We start from the raw sequence: 17563 nt of genomic DNA, 5'->3' as shown, positions 1-17563 counted from the left end.
TAATGTTACTTTTTCAACTACTTTAAATTCGTGTCAGCATTACCTTCCCTCATTAGAGCACGCGAGAAAAATACACGTGATTTACAGGATGATGTTAGAAAGACTTATGCGGCGTCAGTTGTGCAATTTTTGCATAAAATATCTCGCGCCACATAACAACGTCGTGTATAAATATCTAAACCGATTCTTCTTTTCTTCTTTTTTTCCAAGAATACTTATGTTCCTTTTTTATTAATACAATCATAATTATTCAATTTACAGATTCGATTTATACCGAGCGGTTTATGGGTTTACCAACTATTGCTGATAATCTACAGGGTTACGAGCAAGGCCAGTTACTTAACAAGGTCGAAAATATTAAAAATAAGATGTACTATTTAATTCACGGAACTCTAGACGACAACGTGCATTATCAACAATCGCTTATGCTTGCGAAAGTGTTGGAACAGAAAGATATCCTTTTCAGACAACAGGTATAATGAAACAAAACAATTAATTCTATTCGATTCTCAATGAACATGGAGATGTGACGACTTAATATAATCTGACAATAAATATATAAGCTAATGTACAAAAAATGATGAATAAATATAATTTTGTTTTGCAGACTTATACAGACGAGGACCATGGTATCGCCCAGTCGCGAGCACACTTGTACCATTCGTTAGAAAACTTTCTCGACGAATGCTTTCAGACGTCGTCATGATCGGAGCATGGAATAGTGATGACAATCTAGATGCTGTACACCACCTGCCTCACACTTACCAATTGTAAATAATCTATCATGTGTACAGAGTTTATGTACGATATGTAATATGAGCGTTTTTAGAAAATGTACATAGCGGTGAAATTGTCGAGGGAAAGTGGGAAGATGAGAGAAAGAGAAAGAGCGAAAAAAATGGGACAGGAGAGAAGTAGAATAATTAGAAATCAGAATCAAGAAAACTACGCAGGGCAGGTCTGTGAGAAACATGTTTGATACGTTTTTTAAGATACCCAGTTAAACGGTGCAAAAACGAAGGCCTAATAAGGCGGGCCCCGTCGCCTAGCTATTCACACACCCCACAAAGTACTAGATCGTTCCAGTTCGTACTTAAATTCGCGGCTTATTTTATCTCAGCGTATTCGTTCTTGTCGTTCTTGTCGTATTAACGTGCGTGAACTGTTACTTGCCCGATGGTCAAATAAACCTATCGATTTTGACGCAATAGTTTAAATTATAAGTTCATAATTTCGCGATTCGAGTCTGACAGAATCTCATTTCATAACATCTGCCAATATTATTTAATTTTTTCAATTTGATGAAAGATGTAATTTCTTAAAAAAAATTTTGTATTTTTTTTAAATTAGTTTAATTGACTACATTTGACCATCTGGAATATCGTGTTCCGCATTTAAATTCGTTCAATTTTTTTTATTATAATCGTTATCTCTTTGACATTAAATTATCACATTAGAATATTCACATATATGAGTTCAGTTACTACATCTTGAGACGAAACTTTTTAACATTTTTGAAAAATCTGATTTTGTGAAACCAGATTTAATATCATATTTGAAATAAAATAGAAAAAAATATTTTCAAGAACTGATAAGTTGATAGTAATATAGAAAAAATTATAAAAAAAGATATCTTCTACAGTGAAATGTTGCAACAAAAAAACTAAGACTTTGTAAAATATTTTTGTGTTTTAATATTTAAAGGAATATAAATTATTTTACAAAATATTGAGATGCGATATCTTAAATATATTTCTGATAATATTTAAATTAATTTTTTTTTTTAAATAAATAATTTAGGCCTTGATATATTTTTCGTCGATAAAAATAAAAAACCTAAGTACGCATTATTGTACAATATATTGCGTATAATGTCCGACAATAATATTACCGACAATGTTCTGAAACAATTATTACGGCCTATTCAACGCGACATGTAAAATATTCATATGTCAAATATTTACAATGCAGTACTTAAACTTTGATAATAAATTTATAATTAATATTTAAACGCGCTGTAAGCAATATTAATTTTTATGCAAAACTGAATTTTCTGAACTCATATATGTTATCTTAAGGCTCTGGAATACTCAGCAAAAAGTTAAGTTTAAGTAAAGTTTCTCATAAAAGAAAATAAATTAATATCATTTACTTTGATATAAGTATGATATTAATGATTGGGCTAGCTAGTGCTACAGAATTATACCGTTTGCTAATTCGAAAGATAAAATAAGAATAAATATTGTACAAGCATAAATTTGCCAATAAACTCTAACAACATTCGCCGACAATGTAACCAATAAATGTATAATATAAAAATCAAATTTTTGCATACATAAAAAATGAAATTGCGCCACTTAATTTTTAAAATGTATTTAGAGAGATTCTTGAAGCGTTGTATATTTTCACAGCACTGTTTCACAATCAATTATTGTAACGTTATTAATGTATGACGTAATTTTGAGGAAAGTGTGACAACACAAAATGCGATACAGTAACCAATGAAAATTTATGTAAAATACGAACCAAGTTATGTTTTCAGAATCGAAAATACTTAAAAGGAATATTTTATAACGATCTATAGTTAAACAACTATAGATTTTATTTTTAGTGTTCTCGCTAAATTGTTGCACATTTTAAAGAAAGAGCTCTTCCTCTCTTCCTATTTCCATTATAAAAATATGTACAAAGAGATATTTCCAGAAGAGAACCTATAAAAAAAAGTATATAATAATATATATAGATTATTAAAATATATATGTTTTTTATAAGACATATGTATTATATGCTGTTGAGCATATAATATTAAGACATATATATTACATGCTGTTGAGCATACAATACTGAGAAGCGTGAGTATCACGTCAACGAAAACAGCGTTGTAAAAATATTAATCTTAATATATTATTTTAATACATAGATTAGGAACACGTGCTTTCACGCGGGATACATATAAATACAAATAATAAATAAAAACCTATCTTTCGAGATCTTTTGGAATCTATCTTGCCACAGCATAAATTTCTTGTCAAAATTATGGATATTGAGTGCTGTTAATATCTTAAATATGTGTTGAACGCTGATAAAATCATAAAGTTAAATAATTTGAAGTAAATTTAAAATATTTTGCTATTCTCTCTCTGCTTTAATTCTGTATACTTGCAAAAAATGTACTATAATCTATTAAATTCAAGATAAATTCAAACCTTCTTCAAAAATAAGTAGATTTTAAGAGAGCAAGTTTTTTAAAAATTGTTGATGTATTTTAAAATTTATTTGAAGGAACAAGAATTTACGCATTCCATATTATATATCAAATTAGATCCTTTATAAATAGTTATATAAATTTTATTTCCTATATTTTAATGTTGTGTGCTGTGGGTATACCAGAGTATTAAGAAAGTGCAATTACATCACTTTATATATCATATTTGTATTTCTATAGTTTATATAAGAACTAAATATAAATTTTAGGCAGTTAGTTTATCGAGATATCTTTTCCTTAAAAAATGATATATCATATCTATTTCTTATTATTATTAGATTACGGGCAAATATTAGCCAATGTGTAAATGCACATATAAATAAGAAACTATCGACAAATTCTCTGACTATTAAAGTTTTTTAAGACAAGGACCACTGTAACAATTTCAAGAGTGGATCAAGATGAATTTATTAAAATAATTGTTAACTCTTATCCTGACACGTGTTGTACATAGAAAATTACTTAATTGAACACTTAAATAAGGTAACAAAACATTGTTAGAAAGAAGATATTGTAACAATGACCCAGTAGAGTTATAAAATTATGACAGATGTACTCTCTTTCACCACTATTTGTTGAGTGTATTATAAATAAAGCTCTATGTTTTATTAAGAGACAAAGTCTTTATATCTAAAAGCTATCCTGTTATAAAAATTTATATCCACAGATTGTAAATATTTAATAATAAAATTTTACTAAATTAATATCACACATTCTAGTAAAAATATGTATGCAGAATATAAAATATTGTATAAAAAAAGTACACAATTATATCATCAAGAATTTTCTATTTCTTCAATATGTTAACTTTATATTGCAAAAAATTACAAAAAGAAAAATAAGAGAAACAAAATTATATATTGTTATAATACTTTATGCAAAATAACATGTGTAATAGAAAATGTTACCTTAAGAATTCTCCGTTTCTTTGTATCTGCAAATATAAGATGAATTATTTATTAATAAAGTAGTGCGCGAATAAAAATATTGATATTTTACTTTAATCCTTCTGCGGAGTATACTGAGTGCTGAAAAAACTTTGGTAACTTCAGCTCTCATTAGACTGCAAGGGATTAATGTAGACAAATATAGATAGACTACGTCAAGGATGATATTGAAACGTACTTGCATTTAGTACATGTATAAAATATAGTTTGTCCTTCATCAGCAGATCTCAATTGTAATGTAGCATATGACATTTTATCATTTTTACACTGAGGACATGGTCGTTCTACAATTGGTCCATCTGCATCATCGTCACTGTCGTCTGCTTCTTTGGTAGACGTATAAGTGTCTTTGGAATTAAAATGAATCGTATGTGTCATTTCCATATCTCCGAAAGCTGAAAAAGATAAAATTAAAAACCCTCCAAATAAATATATATAAATTTTGCAATTATAATAAAACTATAATTAATTAATTATAATTAATTATAATATAATTAATTCTTTCTATATATTATTCATCTTGAAAGATCATTAGTATAACATACTTGAAAAGATTATTGGAGTATAACATACTTAAATAACAACTCAATAAAACTTAAGTTATATTTTTTTAACTAATTAAGATTTGAATAATTTGTTTGGAACGTACTTTTGGAATCCCAGTTTCTTTTGCATGCATAACACGTAACGGTAGCCTTCCTTTCGTCGAGCAATGGTAAAATTGAACCACAATCCGGACAGAATCCAGGTACCGTAATAAAACAACTGTTGCTGTTACTTTCCATTGTCCAGTGTTTATTTATTGGCACATATAATTATTATGAACAATATGACATTTTTCATTCAACTTTTTGCACGTTGTACTATCGTTGTGGCACCGTGGCTTTTCTCCGGCTTCTCTGTGATATAACCTATAAAGAAAACACGTTTCCAAATACGTACATACATACATACGTCAAGTCCATAGAGAAATATCTCTATGGTGAAGTCAAGTCGAAAACTTAGACATACAAAAATCACTAGACTGTGTAATTGAGAAAAACCAATACCTGTTCTGTTTTCTCTCTTTCTTTCTCTAAATAGAAAAAGACAAACACATGTATCATATAGAAATAATAATATGTAATAATAGAAAAAATTAATAATATAGTATAGGAATAATTAAATAATTAAATAGTTACAAGAGAGAGAATATTTATGTATTGACATAATAATTTTCATTCATATTTAGAGCGCACATTTTATGATAAATGTGAGCTCGCAGATTACAGGCCAATGTATTTCATTAATATTCGATCATAATGAATGATCGAATATTAATATCATTTTACTTAGAAGAAATTGTATGTATTTATAGTATCATTTAATATACATATTTTAACGCGTTAAATTTCGTCACCTGGTATAGTGCGTATTTATTATTATTTTAGCGCGAGGAGAGAAAGAGCATACTCGACCTTCTTCTTGACGTCACGCATTCCGTAGTAAGAGTGGGGAGACGCGGCGTACGGCGTACGTGATTCGTGACAGCCATGCGTCATTCATACCGACTCCGGCAGGCGTAATGTGCGCACGTGTTTTTACTCCAGCGCCGGCGTCGACACGTACGTCTCGCGTTCGGTTACCTCGAGGTCGAGCGCGTCATACACGTTTCTCGCGACGATAATACGTAATAATAATACAAATAATTGGTAATAATATTACGATAAATCTTAACGTATTAAAATACGTCTAAAATAATTCCGAAATAAAATAATAACATTCGACCTTGGTGATATATAGCGCGCTATCATTTTTCACATTCTTCTCAAGTATGATTCTCGCGCGTGATGAAATGGGATATTCGATCGTTCCAAAATTCGGGAGTGCCGTCAAACTATCGTGCGTTTTTATTTTTGTACGGTTTAAAATATTGCGCGATTTTACTTTTGTGCAATTTAAACAAATTAAAAAAGCATATCGCGCGTATAAAACAATAATTCTTGACCACCTTGACATCTGAGAGGAGGAGGAGGCCTAGGAAAGGCATCCTGCACCAGTGGAGCATCTCTAGGGTAACTATTATTATTTGTATATTAATTATAAATCGTGTACATGAATTAATTTGATTTATTTATTTAAATGATTTTTACAAGAGAGATTCAGAGAGAAAAAATTTAAATAAATTTTATCAAAGTATTTATTTAAAAAATAGCTTTTTTTAGAATTTATAAAAATATTTTATATTTATCTGCCTATTGTACATATTGAATATAAAATTTGGCGAATACAATAATAATATCTTGAATATTAGTTAATTTTAAACGCTGCTATAATTTGAATTTTATGTTTATTTGTTACAGACTACGTATATCTTCAACTGTCGACAACTCCACTGTTGCGCATTAATATTGGTGAGTGATAAAAAGATTTTATTTTAAAGCAACGGATTTGTGTAGAGATTTTTGTAGATTGAGATGTAGATTGTAGATAAATCCGTTGCTTTACCTCTCGGACGGCGGGATAATCCGCGTACATGGCGGATTTTGAATCAATTTTAAATTGTAGGAAAATTTCTTTTTATACGTATTATATTCTAAGAAAAAAATATTAAATTTTTAATTTATTATTTAAAAAAAAGTTTTGTTAAAATAGATATACTATATTTATATATAAAAATTGATGAAAAAAAAAAATATTTCTAAAATAAAAATATATTTATTTTAATTTTTGGCAAGACATACATGAAATATTTATTTTAATTATATAGATGAGTTTTATAAAACATTTTTGAAGATACAGATCTTTAATGATCCGCCAACAGAGGGTTATGCATGCTAATATTATTTTATATACACAGTGAAAAATTTGTGTTAAATTTAACACAAATCGCATGTCCCATATGGTCCACAGAAATTTGTCTGTTAATTTAACACATTATTAAGCACATATTAAATAGTAACATTAATATTGTATTATATTTTAACAAAAATAAATGTAAATTTCATAGTTTGACATAATTTTTGTGTGAAAATTTAATGAGAAAATAATGTTAAAGTAATATGTTGTATATATTACTTTAACATTATAATGTTAATGTAACATATTAATATAATAGTCACTCTTATATTATAAATTAAATTTAACGGTTTTTCTGTAAATTTTAACAGATAAATTCTGTCATTAATAATTCAAAATATATTTATAATATAAAATAAAAAATACGTACACATTGTGTTATTTTTACATTCTTTTCCAGTTATTTTGATAATTTAACAGTTGATTTGAATTAACAGAACAGCAATATGTTAAATTAATAGCTAAATGTGTTAAATTTTATATATATATACGTATACAAAAAATATATATATATACACAGTTGGAAAAATTTGTGTTTTCTTGTTAAAACGTTTGCTAGTTAAATGTTTTATGTTAAAATTTAACACATTTACTTGTTAATTTAACATATAACTTATATATATATATAAATCGTCTTATCTGCCGATCATAATTAATCGGCAATAAAAGAAGTTATTCTTCTGCCTAAATTTTTGGCTCATAGAAATCGAGTCAGAATAAATAGCCAGGAGCAACGAAAGGTAGGTCCAACTGGCTTGAACTACTAAAAAATATATAGTCAATACTACCTCTGTCAAGCAACTGGCAGGACCAGTTGCTATGTCACTGACGATTTTTTTTTTTTTTTAAAGTCTAACTTATCTTTATACCTGCTGTATTTATCCGCCATCCAGATGATCTGGAGATAATAAGAAAAATTCAATTCTTTATGGACATTATAATTTAGCTAAATTAAAAATTTTTGCATTTTACAAGAAAATTAAAAAAAAATACCTTAAAAAAAGATGAGAAGAATATAATAAACTGATATAATAATCTTTCTTTTAATATGTTTTTTGTGATTTAGACGATATTAACTAGCACCAAGCATCTCGAAAAAAGTCTATTGTATAATAGGAAAATAGAATTTATTAAACACTTTTTTTTATTGCATTATTATAATTTATTTCATATATATAAACATTTTTGATACAGTTTTAAAATTTTATTTGTAGAACTTATTTTTTTAGCAATGGTGTTATATAATAATAGCTAGATTTATATCCTATCGGATATAATATATCAGAGAAAAATGGATGGAGTAGTGATCAAGATTCAAAATTCGGTTTGGCATGATACTGTGTCGATTTCGATACGTTCAGAAATATGAAATAAAATTGCTTGCAGAGAGAGAAGAACGGAATATACAACTCCCATCATTCCGTTTCGATATGATCATTGATAGTCAAGCGCTCACGCACTACCGCGCATTGACTATTCTAAAGATTTTCATAAATAAACACGTATTTGTTTCGTCTTTTTCGTTTTTCGATAACTGGAGAGTATCCGCCATATGCGCGCGAGAAAAGTGTTAAGATTATATAGATACATAAAAATTGTTAAAAAAAATTTAATTTTAATTTGTCCATATTTTACGGAGCTTTACTTTTTAATGAAAGATATTAAGCAAAAAAAAAGGGTTTAATAATATTTTTAATACCTTCGAAATTGCTTTATTATGGAAAAGTCAAGTTTTTCGAATCTTATAATTGAAACAGCTAATTGATCATCTCCAGGATATCTCGAAGAAGCGAGTTTTCTCAGCAAAATTATTCGATTCCAAAGTGCAGACTTATTCACCATACAGCTCAGAAAGCTCGAGCTCTTTAATCGCGTTTATCTTCCGCGGCAATTGTCAGAAAAAAATAAGGTACATATTTTTTACCTATACGAATAGCTGCTTGAAAATCTGTACTGGCTATAATCTTAATTATATGCTCGTTATTATATAATATTAAGATACCTTATTTCAAATATACAATGAATATACATTTATGCTTAGATCGTCAAAATATCCTCGCGATCGCAATTCAACATATATTATGTATAGAGAAGACTGTCGATGAATATCTTGCGAGATATCATATTTATTATTCTTTCTTAGAGTTATACATTTACATATTAACGCGCCGAAAAAACTTACAGTGTTAATTGATAAGATTGTCAGTTAAATTAGCTTTACAGCGAGAATATTATCACAATTTAAGCATATCATTACTAATTCGCTTTTTTATGAATGGACTAGACTCGATTACTTATTATAATAATAATAATAATAATAATAATAATATTAATAATAATAATAATAATAATAATAATAATAATAATAATAATAATAATAGTAGTAGCTTCTTAACGTTTATAAGGATATTGCAGAGAAACGAGGATATCTTTCGCAAGCTATAACAATAAGTCAGAAATATAGATATACAAGATTTCAGTTCGAAACAAATCTACTATCAGTATGTCCTTATTTTTATAATTTTATCTATTTTTTTTTCATATCTTTGTTTGCGCTTTGTTCCTTTTACAAAAAAATGTGAAAATATTTGTAAAATATTTTGAAAAATGTAACATATCTCAAAGATATCAGGAAGACTTTAATAAGATAAAGTAAAATCAGAAATCCAAAGTCAATCAAATATTTTTAGATGCACAATCTAATCTTTGACAGTATTCTTTTTATAAATTTTTTATGTAAATTCTATAATTTCTATAATTACTAAGTTATATTCGTAAAATAAGAACATGTTTGATAGTAGCAAGTTTCAATATCATCTTGAGCGGTATTTAATTACAAAGTCAATCAAAGTAGAGTGGGATATTTAGATAATCAAATATCGGGATGCAAAAGACTATGTTTCGCGGATGTTGCAAAAAAAACCGGTCAAACATTTTAAAATCTTGCTTTATTTCAATTATAGAAATACTATAGCTTCTATATTCTTTTATATTTTCAATATATTTTTACATTCATTAGTTAGTATCATCTAGGAATTCATGGAGTCTGTATTAACTGATAAATAAAAATCATACAACTTGCTCGCATAAAATAAGCGCTTACTTAATTTTTGCATCCAGTACTTTGATTATTCTAAAATATAGACATATCTCGTAAGTATGTGAACATATAAAAAGTACTACGCGTTATTAAGAATGAAACGTGTAGGAAATGGAATTCGCTTATTATCCTTAATGCGTCATTTTTGTACAACGCACCTGATATACGTCTTACATATTATAGTTAATAAATAATGTGATGATTTTTTTTTGAAAAGTATGGAAGAGAATATCTAAATATATATCGCTCTCTTTAACGTTTTTTTTTTTTTTTACCACTTTGATATGTGATTGCAATGGATATGCAATGTTATGCTTGTTTAAAAGTAGTGGAAACAATAGTTTTTTCAATGTTATTCTAAAATAGTTTTCTTTTTCTTGCTCATATAATATTCTTCTTTTTCGCGCGGTTTTTCTCTTTTTTCGATATGATTTCATGAGAATTCTCGGAAATTTCCTTGACTTTGCAAGTGAGAATGCACTTAAAATTATTGGAAGGCCCATCTAGCATTGCTAAACACGAATTACACGTATACATATAAATAATATGTATAAATTAATTAAGTACAAAAATTTTACAAACTTATTAACAAAATATTGGCAAGACTGAGTGGTTTTAGCCGAATTAACAGGCTACAAACATTGTGTCAAACATTTTCGATTTTACATAACGAAATTCTTGTGCTCGAAAGACAACCTGAATAATTTAAAGATCACAAAGTTTTTTTTCATTCCTTTTACAATAATTGATTAATCAAGCGTGAAATTACGTTCATAAAATTATCATCTGTCAAAATCTTCAATTTAAAATGATTCATCAAATAGTAATTTAATCGCAATTTTGTATTTCGTAAATATCTATTTATATTTTTAATGTGATATTTATCACTATATAAATGTAAGCGCTGTATAAATATTCATAATTTTCTATTTCAGTATAATAACAAATGCTATAAAATACTTTCAGAAAGAATTTATAACAATTTTTTTATATTTTATAATACCAATTATGTAAAGTTGATTTGCCATAGACAAATTTTTATCTTGTAGCAAGATTAATCGAAAATGTAAACAGGAACTTTCTCTTTTTTTAATTTTGCCTATTAATTGTCGCGAATTATACAAAATAAATATGTAGGAAGCCAAGAGTCGCGCAGATATAGGTGAATTCATTTAAACGTTCGCGGTGTGATACTAAAGTTTCGATTTTTATAAAAAAAACTATCATGTAAAGTGGAAAGTAGTTTCAGTGTAAAAGGAAGAGAACTTTACATTTACGCCTTTATCCCGGCAGCAGGAATTTCACTTCAATGTATGTAACTAAGAGAGAGAGATCGCTGATACGTATACATGGAATGTTACTTGTGTGTATCGTTTCGTTTAAAACAAGAATATCGCTTGCTAATAACAATTTGCTTGAGATTTTTTAAACCATCGCTTCTTACATTGCATTCTTAATATATGTCCTCGTCGAGAATCAACTTCTCATCAATCGGAATATATTTCCAACTTTTATTTAAAAGGATTTGCTCTCGTGTATTTCTATATTTATATAATTCGTATCACACGATATGTCGCTCGCATCTTTCACAATTACTCGACGAGTTTTCTTTATATCGTCATTCTATGTCAATAAATATTACACTCAAGTATGCCTTCTCTCTGAAGAACATTGTTTTAAATTACCTAACACATATCACAGAATTCATATATCCTCTTTTAGAAAAAAAAAAAAAAATTATACAAACGCAATAGCACGGGATACAAAAGCGCGCAATACGGGTACAGGTAGAATTATACAAATACGTAGACGCATTATTAATATAAACTAAAGTCACGTATGTTGCGCTTGTCCTAGTCCGATCAAAATGACGAATTTTGTGCTTTCAAATATAAAAATAACGCTTGAAAATTTTTGGTTCAAAGGAATGTCGTTCATTAATCTTATTTCGCTTCAGTGTCCGGGCAGTGATCACTATCTTACACTACATTATCTTCAGTCCATTGCAGAACAGAAATAGACATATGTATTTATTTATTATATGTTAGAATATAAATAATATATTTTTTACACTAATTAAAAAACATAAAAATGAATTTTGATTGCGGAACAGTATTTGTCATAAAATTTGCTCTTTTTATTTAGAGCGAATAAGTTTTGCTTTTGTACTTTTGTGTTATTTTTCTTATATTCTATAATACAATAAAAATTGTTTTTTATTTTAATATAGTAGAATAATATACAATAAATGAATTAAAAATTTCATTTGTATATATATTCATATTAAAAAGAAAAGCTATGAATTATGACAAACAACTGACATTTATTTTCGATAACTAATCTTCGAAAAAATACAAGTTATTTTGAAATTCATCGATTTCCTTATCTTTATCTATTCCGCAATGAAATATGCTATTGTTACTCGTCGAACAACCGCTTTATTCTATAATTGCGAATAAACGAAATTGTAAAACATGCGCTTTTTTATGTGATCGCTGCCCCTTACGTACACAAGATCACGATCATTGTACATGCAGACTCAAACTATGAATCCTGAAGAATATCCACTTAACGTATCGATATCGGATAAATCAATGCAATGAAAGTTATGTAATAGTAGACTGGTTATTACTTCTGTAATGAGTATGTTACAGTACTAATAGAATACTCTTATTGTTAGTAAGAATACTCTTAATTCTTCTTTTAAATCGACATTATCTGTATGGTACAGTGATGCATTTTGAAATCCGCTTCGGTGAAGATATCTTTTCAGAGATACCTGTAGAGAAATACAATGCATGCATTATTTTTTTAAATCATATAATTTATATATAAAAATAATTTTATATTTGTAAAAATAGATTAAAATAAAAATCATTATTTTTACGTAAATTTAATTGTAATTAACAAAATAATTTATTCTATTTTAATAAAAATTTAATGGGAACTTTTTGTATATCTTTATATATTTTTATTTGTACATTATTATTATTTTATTAATGCTTCTAATTGCCTTCTAATTAAAATTAAATTTCTATATTATATTACAATTGAGTGTTTTTTTACTGTACAAATGAGCTATCCACTAAGGAAGTTTTTATTAGAAAAAATTGATTTTTACATAATCAAAAGGCAGAGAGAACGTAGTCAAACTCTTTATTTTCTCTATATTTGCGGGACAGCTCATTCTTTCACTAAATCGCTCAATTCGCTTCGGTGATGCTGCGTATTTAACATCGGTTGAACAGCCGTGAACGTACCTTCATCACTGATATAAAGCGACGCCGAGGTTACAAAGGGACTATTGGTTGAGCAGGGTGTTAGTCACCTCAGAGATGGACAACAGAGGACTCCCGGCGTCCGGTTTGGAATCTGTGGAACAGGCGGGCCCATTCCCGCTGCCGCCGCCGCTGTTGATGATCCCACCACGTGGTGGTGGTGCGGAGGGTGGTATAAGACGTTGTTGCTGTTGTTGGTGGTGTTGTCCGCCGCGGTGCCCATGCCCATGCCTGTTCCCACCCCCGTCCCCGTTCCCGCAACTGACGGTGGCGTGCTGCAACCAAATGGACGGTCTCGCCGTTATCTTGCGTGTACTAAGTACACTTCTCTTATTTCAAATAGTGACATAGGGCCACTAAAAATTGACATTTTAATATTACTGAGAAAGTCTGAAAACTTTCTTAGTAACACTTGTTTAGATAAATTTAATATATTAGGTAATTGTAAAGCTTGATGTAAAAAAAATCAAGTAGTAGTAGCTCATAAATAAAATAATATGTGCTAAAATGCATTAAATTATGCTTTCTCTTATATTTTTGAGACATGCTTTTCTTAAAAAATTAAAATCAAAATGTGATTTCATAATCAATCAAAGATTATTGTCTTACGATTATTTCTTATGTAACATATTTAACTTATTTTTTAATTTTGATAACATTGTTAAATAATTTTAAAATTATGCATATGGATGGAATACTTCGATATAATTTAATGATTCATATGATAGCAATGATGGCAATGAAGAACCTTCTAAATAATTAATAAAATTATAAAATGATGCAGAAACATATTTTTGATTAGTCATGATCCATTCGTAACTATGGCATGTTCCATTCACGCTAAACTTAAGTTGACCAATCCTTCTAAAAGCATTCAAAATTTTGCTGTATTATTGAATTTTTCCTACATTTTTAACTTTTCATATTTAAAACGTAAATACGATTAACATTGTGCAAAAAAGTAATTTTAATGTTAACATTATATAAGGTTTATATATATAATACTTGACTAAAGAGGAGGGGAATACAATTTTAAAAATTAAAGCAAAACTTGTTTCCTGCAAATGAATAATAAAAATAAAATCGATTATAAGTAGGTTCGATTACATTATCCTTTTTCAAAGATTTGGTCATCTTATCCTAAATGCGTCGATGGAAAATTATAATAAAATCTGTGAGGCAGCAGTGACACTCACTGGGGCGTGTGCCTTGGTGGTGCGGGGTGGTGATGGTGGTAGGGATAGTACTGGTAGTGATGGTGTTGCACTCCTTGCCATACCTCGGAGCCCGCTTCTCCGTGCCCGCCATGACCTGGATGAGAATGCGTGTAACCAATGCTGCTGGCAGCTGCCGCGGCGGCGGCTGCGGCCGCTTGATACTGAGACGTGGTCACCGGGTATTGTTGATGTTGTTGTTGCTGATGATGATGCTGTTGCTGTTGCTGAGATTGTTGCGTTTTGTTATTTCTTGGCGGGCTCGACGCGGCCACTTGTTGATCCGTAGGAGAAGTTTGCCGCCATTTACAATCTCCATTCATGGAATTCATCTCTGCCAGCGATTTGAGCGGATCGCCAGTGGCGTTGGTCGAATGCGTGGAAGAATGAGTCGAGTGTGGCGTCGGCGGGCTATAGCTGCCGTTGTTTCTGGGCGGTGTGCGCGACGGCGGCGCGCCCCACATCAGCACAGTCTGCCGTGGCGCCTCGTTGCCATATACCTCTGGCTTCACGTCCTCTATCTTCGGTGTCAGCATACCGTTGGCCGCGCCAGTCACTGGTGAGCTACCGGCGGAATTGCTGGAGGACGCGCCACCTTCCAATGAATGCCTGCTTCCGGCGCGCACAACGTTCATGTCGGTCGTTGCTGGATGCATCGTAGATGCGCTTGCCACCGGACTGGCAGCGTACGGCGAACCACTGACACTACCGGGGTGTCTCGTTTCCACGTAGCTATATTTGGGCGATTCATTACTGCCTAATTGCTGGCAGTAGAGCTTCTCTTCTGTCTTACTAGTCAGCTGATGAGTTTCGTATGTGGGCAGCGATACGTCAATGAAGCCGTTGTACGCAGTGCCGGTGTGATACTCTGGATAATATGAGCCCAGCGGCCTATATTGAAATAGATTCTCTGTTGCAGCCGTGAGATACCTATGTAAGAAAACAATAATATACATTTCTTTGTTTCTACATTATACTCGCTATTTTATATCGCGATTTAACAAATTAAGCGTTGTAAAATAAATTATCTAAATTAATTAAATTTCTAGTGGTCGTCAAATTCGAAAAATTGTATCAGAATCGTTTTAAATCAACTTACCTGTTATCTAAGGCAGTCGCTGGATAAAGAGTCTGATGATAATTGCCCGTGTGGCCGATGTAAGTTGTCAAGGAAGGATCAGTACTAGCCGCCACTGCAGTGGGCGCGTACGGTGTCGGATACATGGTATTTAAATTACTGTAGGCTGCCGCAACCGCGGCTGCTGCACTGGTGTCCGCCGCAAGATAATCCACGGACGCGACTGTGGGAGTCACCGGTGGCGAGACCGATGACTGAGCGGAGAGCTTGCTACGTTTGCTTCGGCATGTCGAAAGAAAGTCTCGCAGGTGTGTCTTGTAGCGTCTGTTCCCCCTCTGAGGTGCCGGTTGCGCCGGTAGTGTTGGCGTCATAACTGATCCCGTCAAGCTGTCACTATCCGAGAAGTAGCTGTTAGTCAGTCCGGCGTCCAAATAGCTCACTTTGAAATCCATCGTACGTTTGCCGAGTAAATCTCGACCTTCTTCTTCCCTGAAATATAAAATACGTCAATTGTAACGTCGTTTATAATTCTTTCATCATTCGCTGAAACTTACATAAGAGGTCGATGAGTACTGAGTACAAAGTCTGGTTTCGAGTTTTTGTAGACCAATCTAGAGCTAGTTTGCAGCCATTGCCATCCGCCGTCCTTCGTTTGAAATCTGTAGGCTATCATACCTGATGCACCAGTTTTTAATACTGAAAAAAACGAAAACTAAATTAGAATCCTCTCAATATTTATTTAATATTTAATTCTGTAAGATAGTACGACAATGTGCTTTAGCTAAATCAACTTTGCAAGAATAAAAATAAAGTATTAATCCTATCAAGCTTAGGTAAAATAATAAGCAAGTTTTTATAAAACAAACTTGCTTTCACATATTTTAAAAACTATAATGTTTTATTAAGTACTTACATTCTTGATGCGCGCTAGCAACGTAGGCCAAGTCGTCGTAATGGACTAGATCGTAGCCACCGAGATTCGTTAGTTCCGCGTCAGAATAGCCTAAGAGCATCTTTCCTCTTTGATCCATCGTCACGAGTGCGAGATCCAATTTGTGCTTGCTTTTAAACATTACTTCTTTCTGCGGCACTTCTAGGAGCGAAGGAGGCCCGAATGGTGTGCACAGGGCGAACAAGGCCAACGGCGGTTCTTCCGTCTTCCGGTTCTGACCATGAAGTACTTTAACTCGGCCCCTGATGTCGAGACGCTATAATAAATAATTCAGGAATTAGAAAAAAATTTATTTAAATCTAAAATAAATATTTTAGAGAATTAATAGTCAAACATCACATACACACATATGTATTAATTTATACATATAAATGTCATAGGTAAAATTATGATTAATATAAAAAAATGTTGCAAATATTAATGGACTGAATAAATATGAATTTTAAATGTTTGATTTTTTTAGAAATATATAAAATTTAAAAATATTATTTTGCGTATTATTGAGTTAATTTCCAAATTTGTAGCAAATCTGAATAATATTTGCTATGTTACATTATAAACAAATATATGAATAAAACACTCTATTTTTTAATAATAAATAATTATATATTTAGTGATTTATTAACTTAGTAATCAATTAACGTGGAGCTTATTAATGTATTATTATAAACAATTATTATATAATTATAAATGTTTATTGTATAAATTGTATTCGTGCTTAGTAGGTATTATAAATATTATTGCACATTATATGTTCTCTTTGAAATGTTTCTCTCATGGGACTTATCGAAAAAACTCCTGCACAGCATCCGTTGATGGATGCGGGTGATAATAGATCGTGCTCGTGGTGTTGGACGTAGATCTATCCGGTGAAGAGGAAAAAAAAATAAA

The 17563-nt window shown here is 30.4% G+C and overlaps 3 protein-coding genes across 24 annotated transcripts in view; 1 reads left to right on the top strand and 2 right to left on the bottom strand.

Moving 5' to 3' along the window:
• Window positions 1-3885, top strand: part of LOC140673344 (venom dipeptidyl peptidase 4) — a 329058-nt gene extending 325173 nt beyond the window's left edge. For all 16 annotated transcript variants that reach the window (XM_072906244.1, XM_072906243.1, XM_072906247.1 and 13 more), the window contains 2 exons: window positions 262-473; window positions 608-3885. In XM_072906244.1, coding sequence (XP_072762345.1) covers window positions 262-473; window positions 608-706 — 311 coding nt within the window. In that variant the 3' untranslated portion in view covers window positions 707-3885. The remainder of the gene's footprint in view (window positions 1-261; window positions 474-607) is intronic.
• Window positions 1480-5164, bottom strand: Rpi12 (RNA polymerase I subunit RpI12). The gene is made up of 4 exons (XM_072906265.1): window positions 4862-5164; window positions 4391-4607; window positions 4174-4199; window positions 1480-2711 (listed from the first exon to the last, which is right to left on the bottom strand). The coding sequence occupies exons 1-3, from the start codon at window positions 4995-4997 to the stop codon at window positions 4175-4177; spliced, it is 378 nt and encodes a 125-aa protein (XP_072762366.1). The 5' UTR covers window positions 4998-5164; the 3' UTR covers window positions 1480-2711; window position 4174.
• Window positions 5165-8729: 3565 nt separating this feature from the next.
• Window positions 8730-17563, bottom strand: part of Ss (aryl hydrocarbon receptor spineless) — a 200380-nt gene continuing 191546 nt past the window's right edge. For 6 of the 7 annotated variants that reach the window (XM_072906722.1, XM_072906717.1, XM_072906723.1 and 3 more), the window contains 6 exons: window positions 16634-16928; window positions 16275-16416; window positions 15742-16209; window positions 14625-15572; window positions 13411-13703; window positions 8730-12929 (listed from right to left, as the gene is read on the bottom strand). In XM_072906722.1, the coding sequence (XP_072762823.1) occupies window positions 13475-13703; window positions 14625-15572; window positions 15742-16209; window positions 16275-16416; window positions 16634-16928 (2082 nt within the window). In that variant the 3' untranslated portion in view covers window positions 8730-12929; window positions 13411-13474. The remainder of the gene's footprint in view (window positions 12930-13410; window positions 13704-14624; window positions 15573-15741; window positions 16210-16274; window positions 16417-16633; window positions 16929-17563) is intronic. The other variant, XM_072906719.1, reaches the window with a different exon arrangement.

The sequence above is a fragment of the Anoplolepis gracilipes genome, chromosome 14, assembly GCF_047496725.1.
Source record: "Anoplolepis gracilipes chromosome 14, ASM4749672v1, whole genome shotgun sequence".
NCBI lineage: Eukaryota > Metazoa > Arthropoda > Insecta > Hymenoptera > Formicidae > Anoplolepis > Anoplolepis gracilipes.
This window is presented reverse-complemented; position numbering and strand designations above follow the sequence as displayed.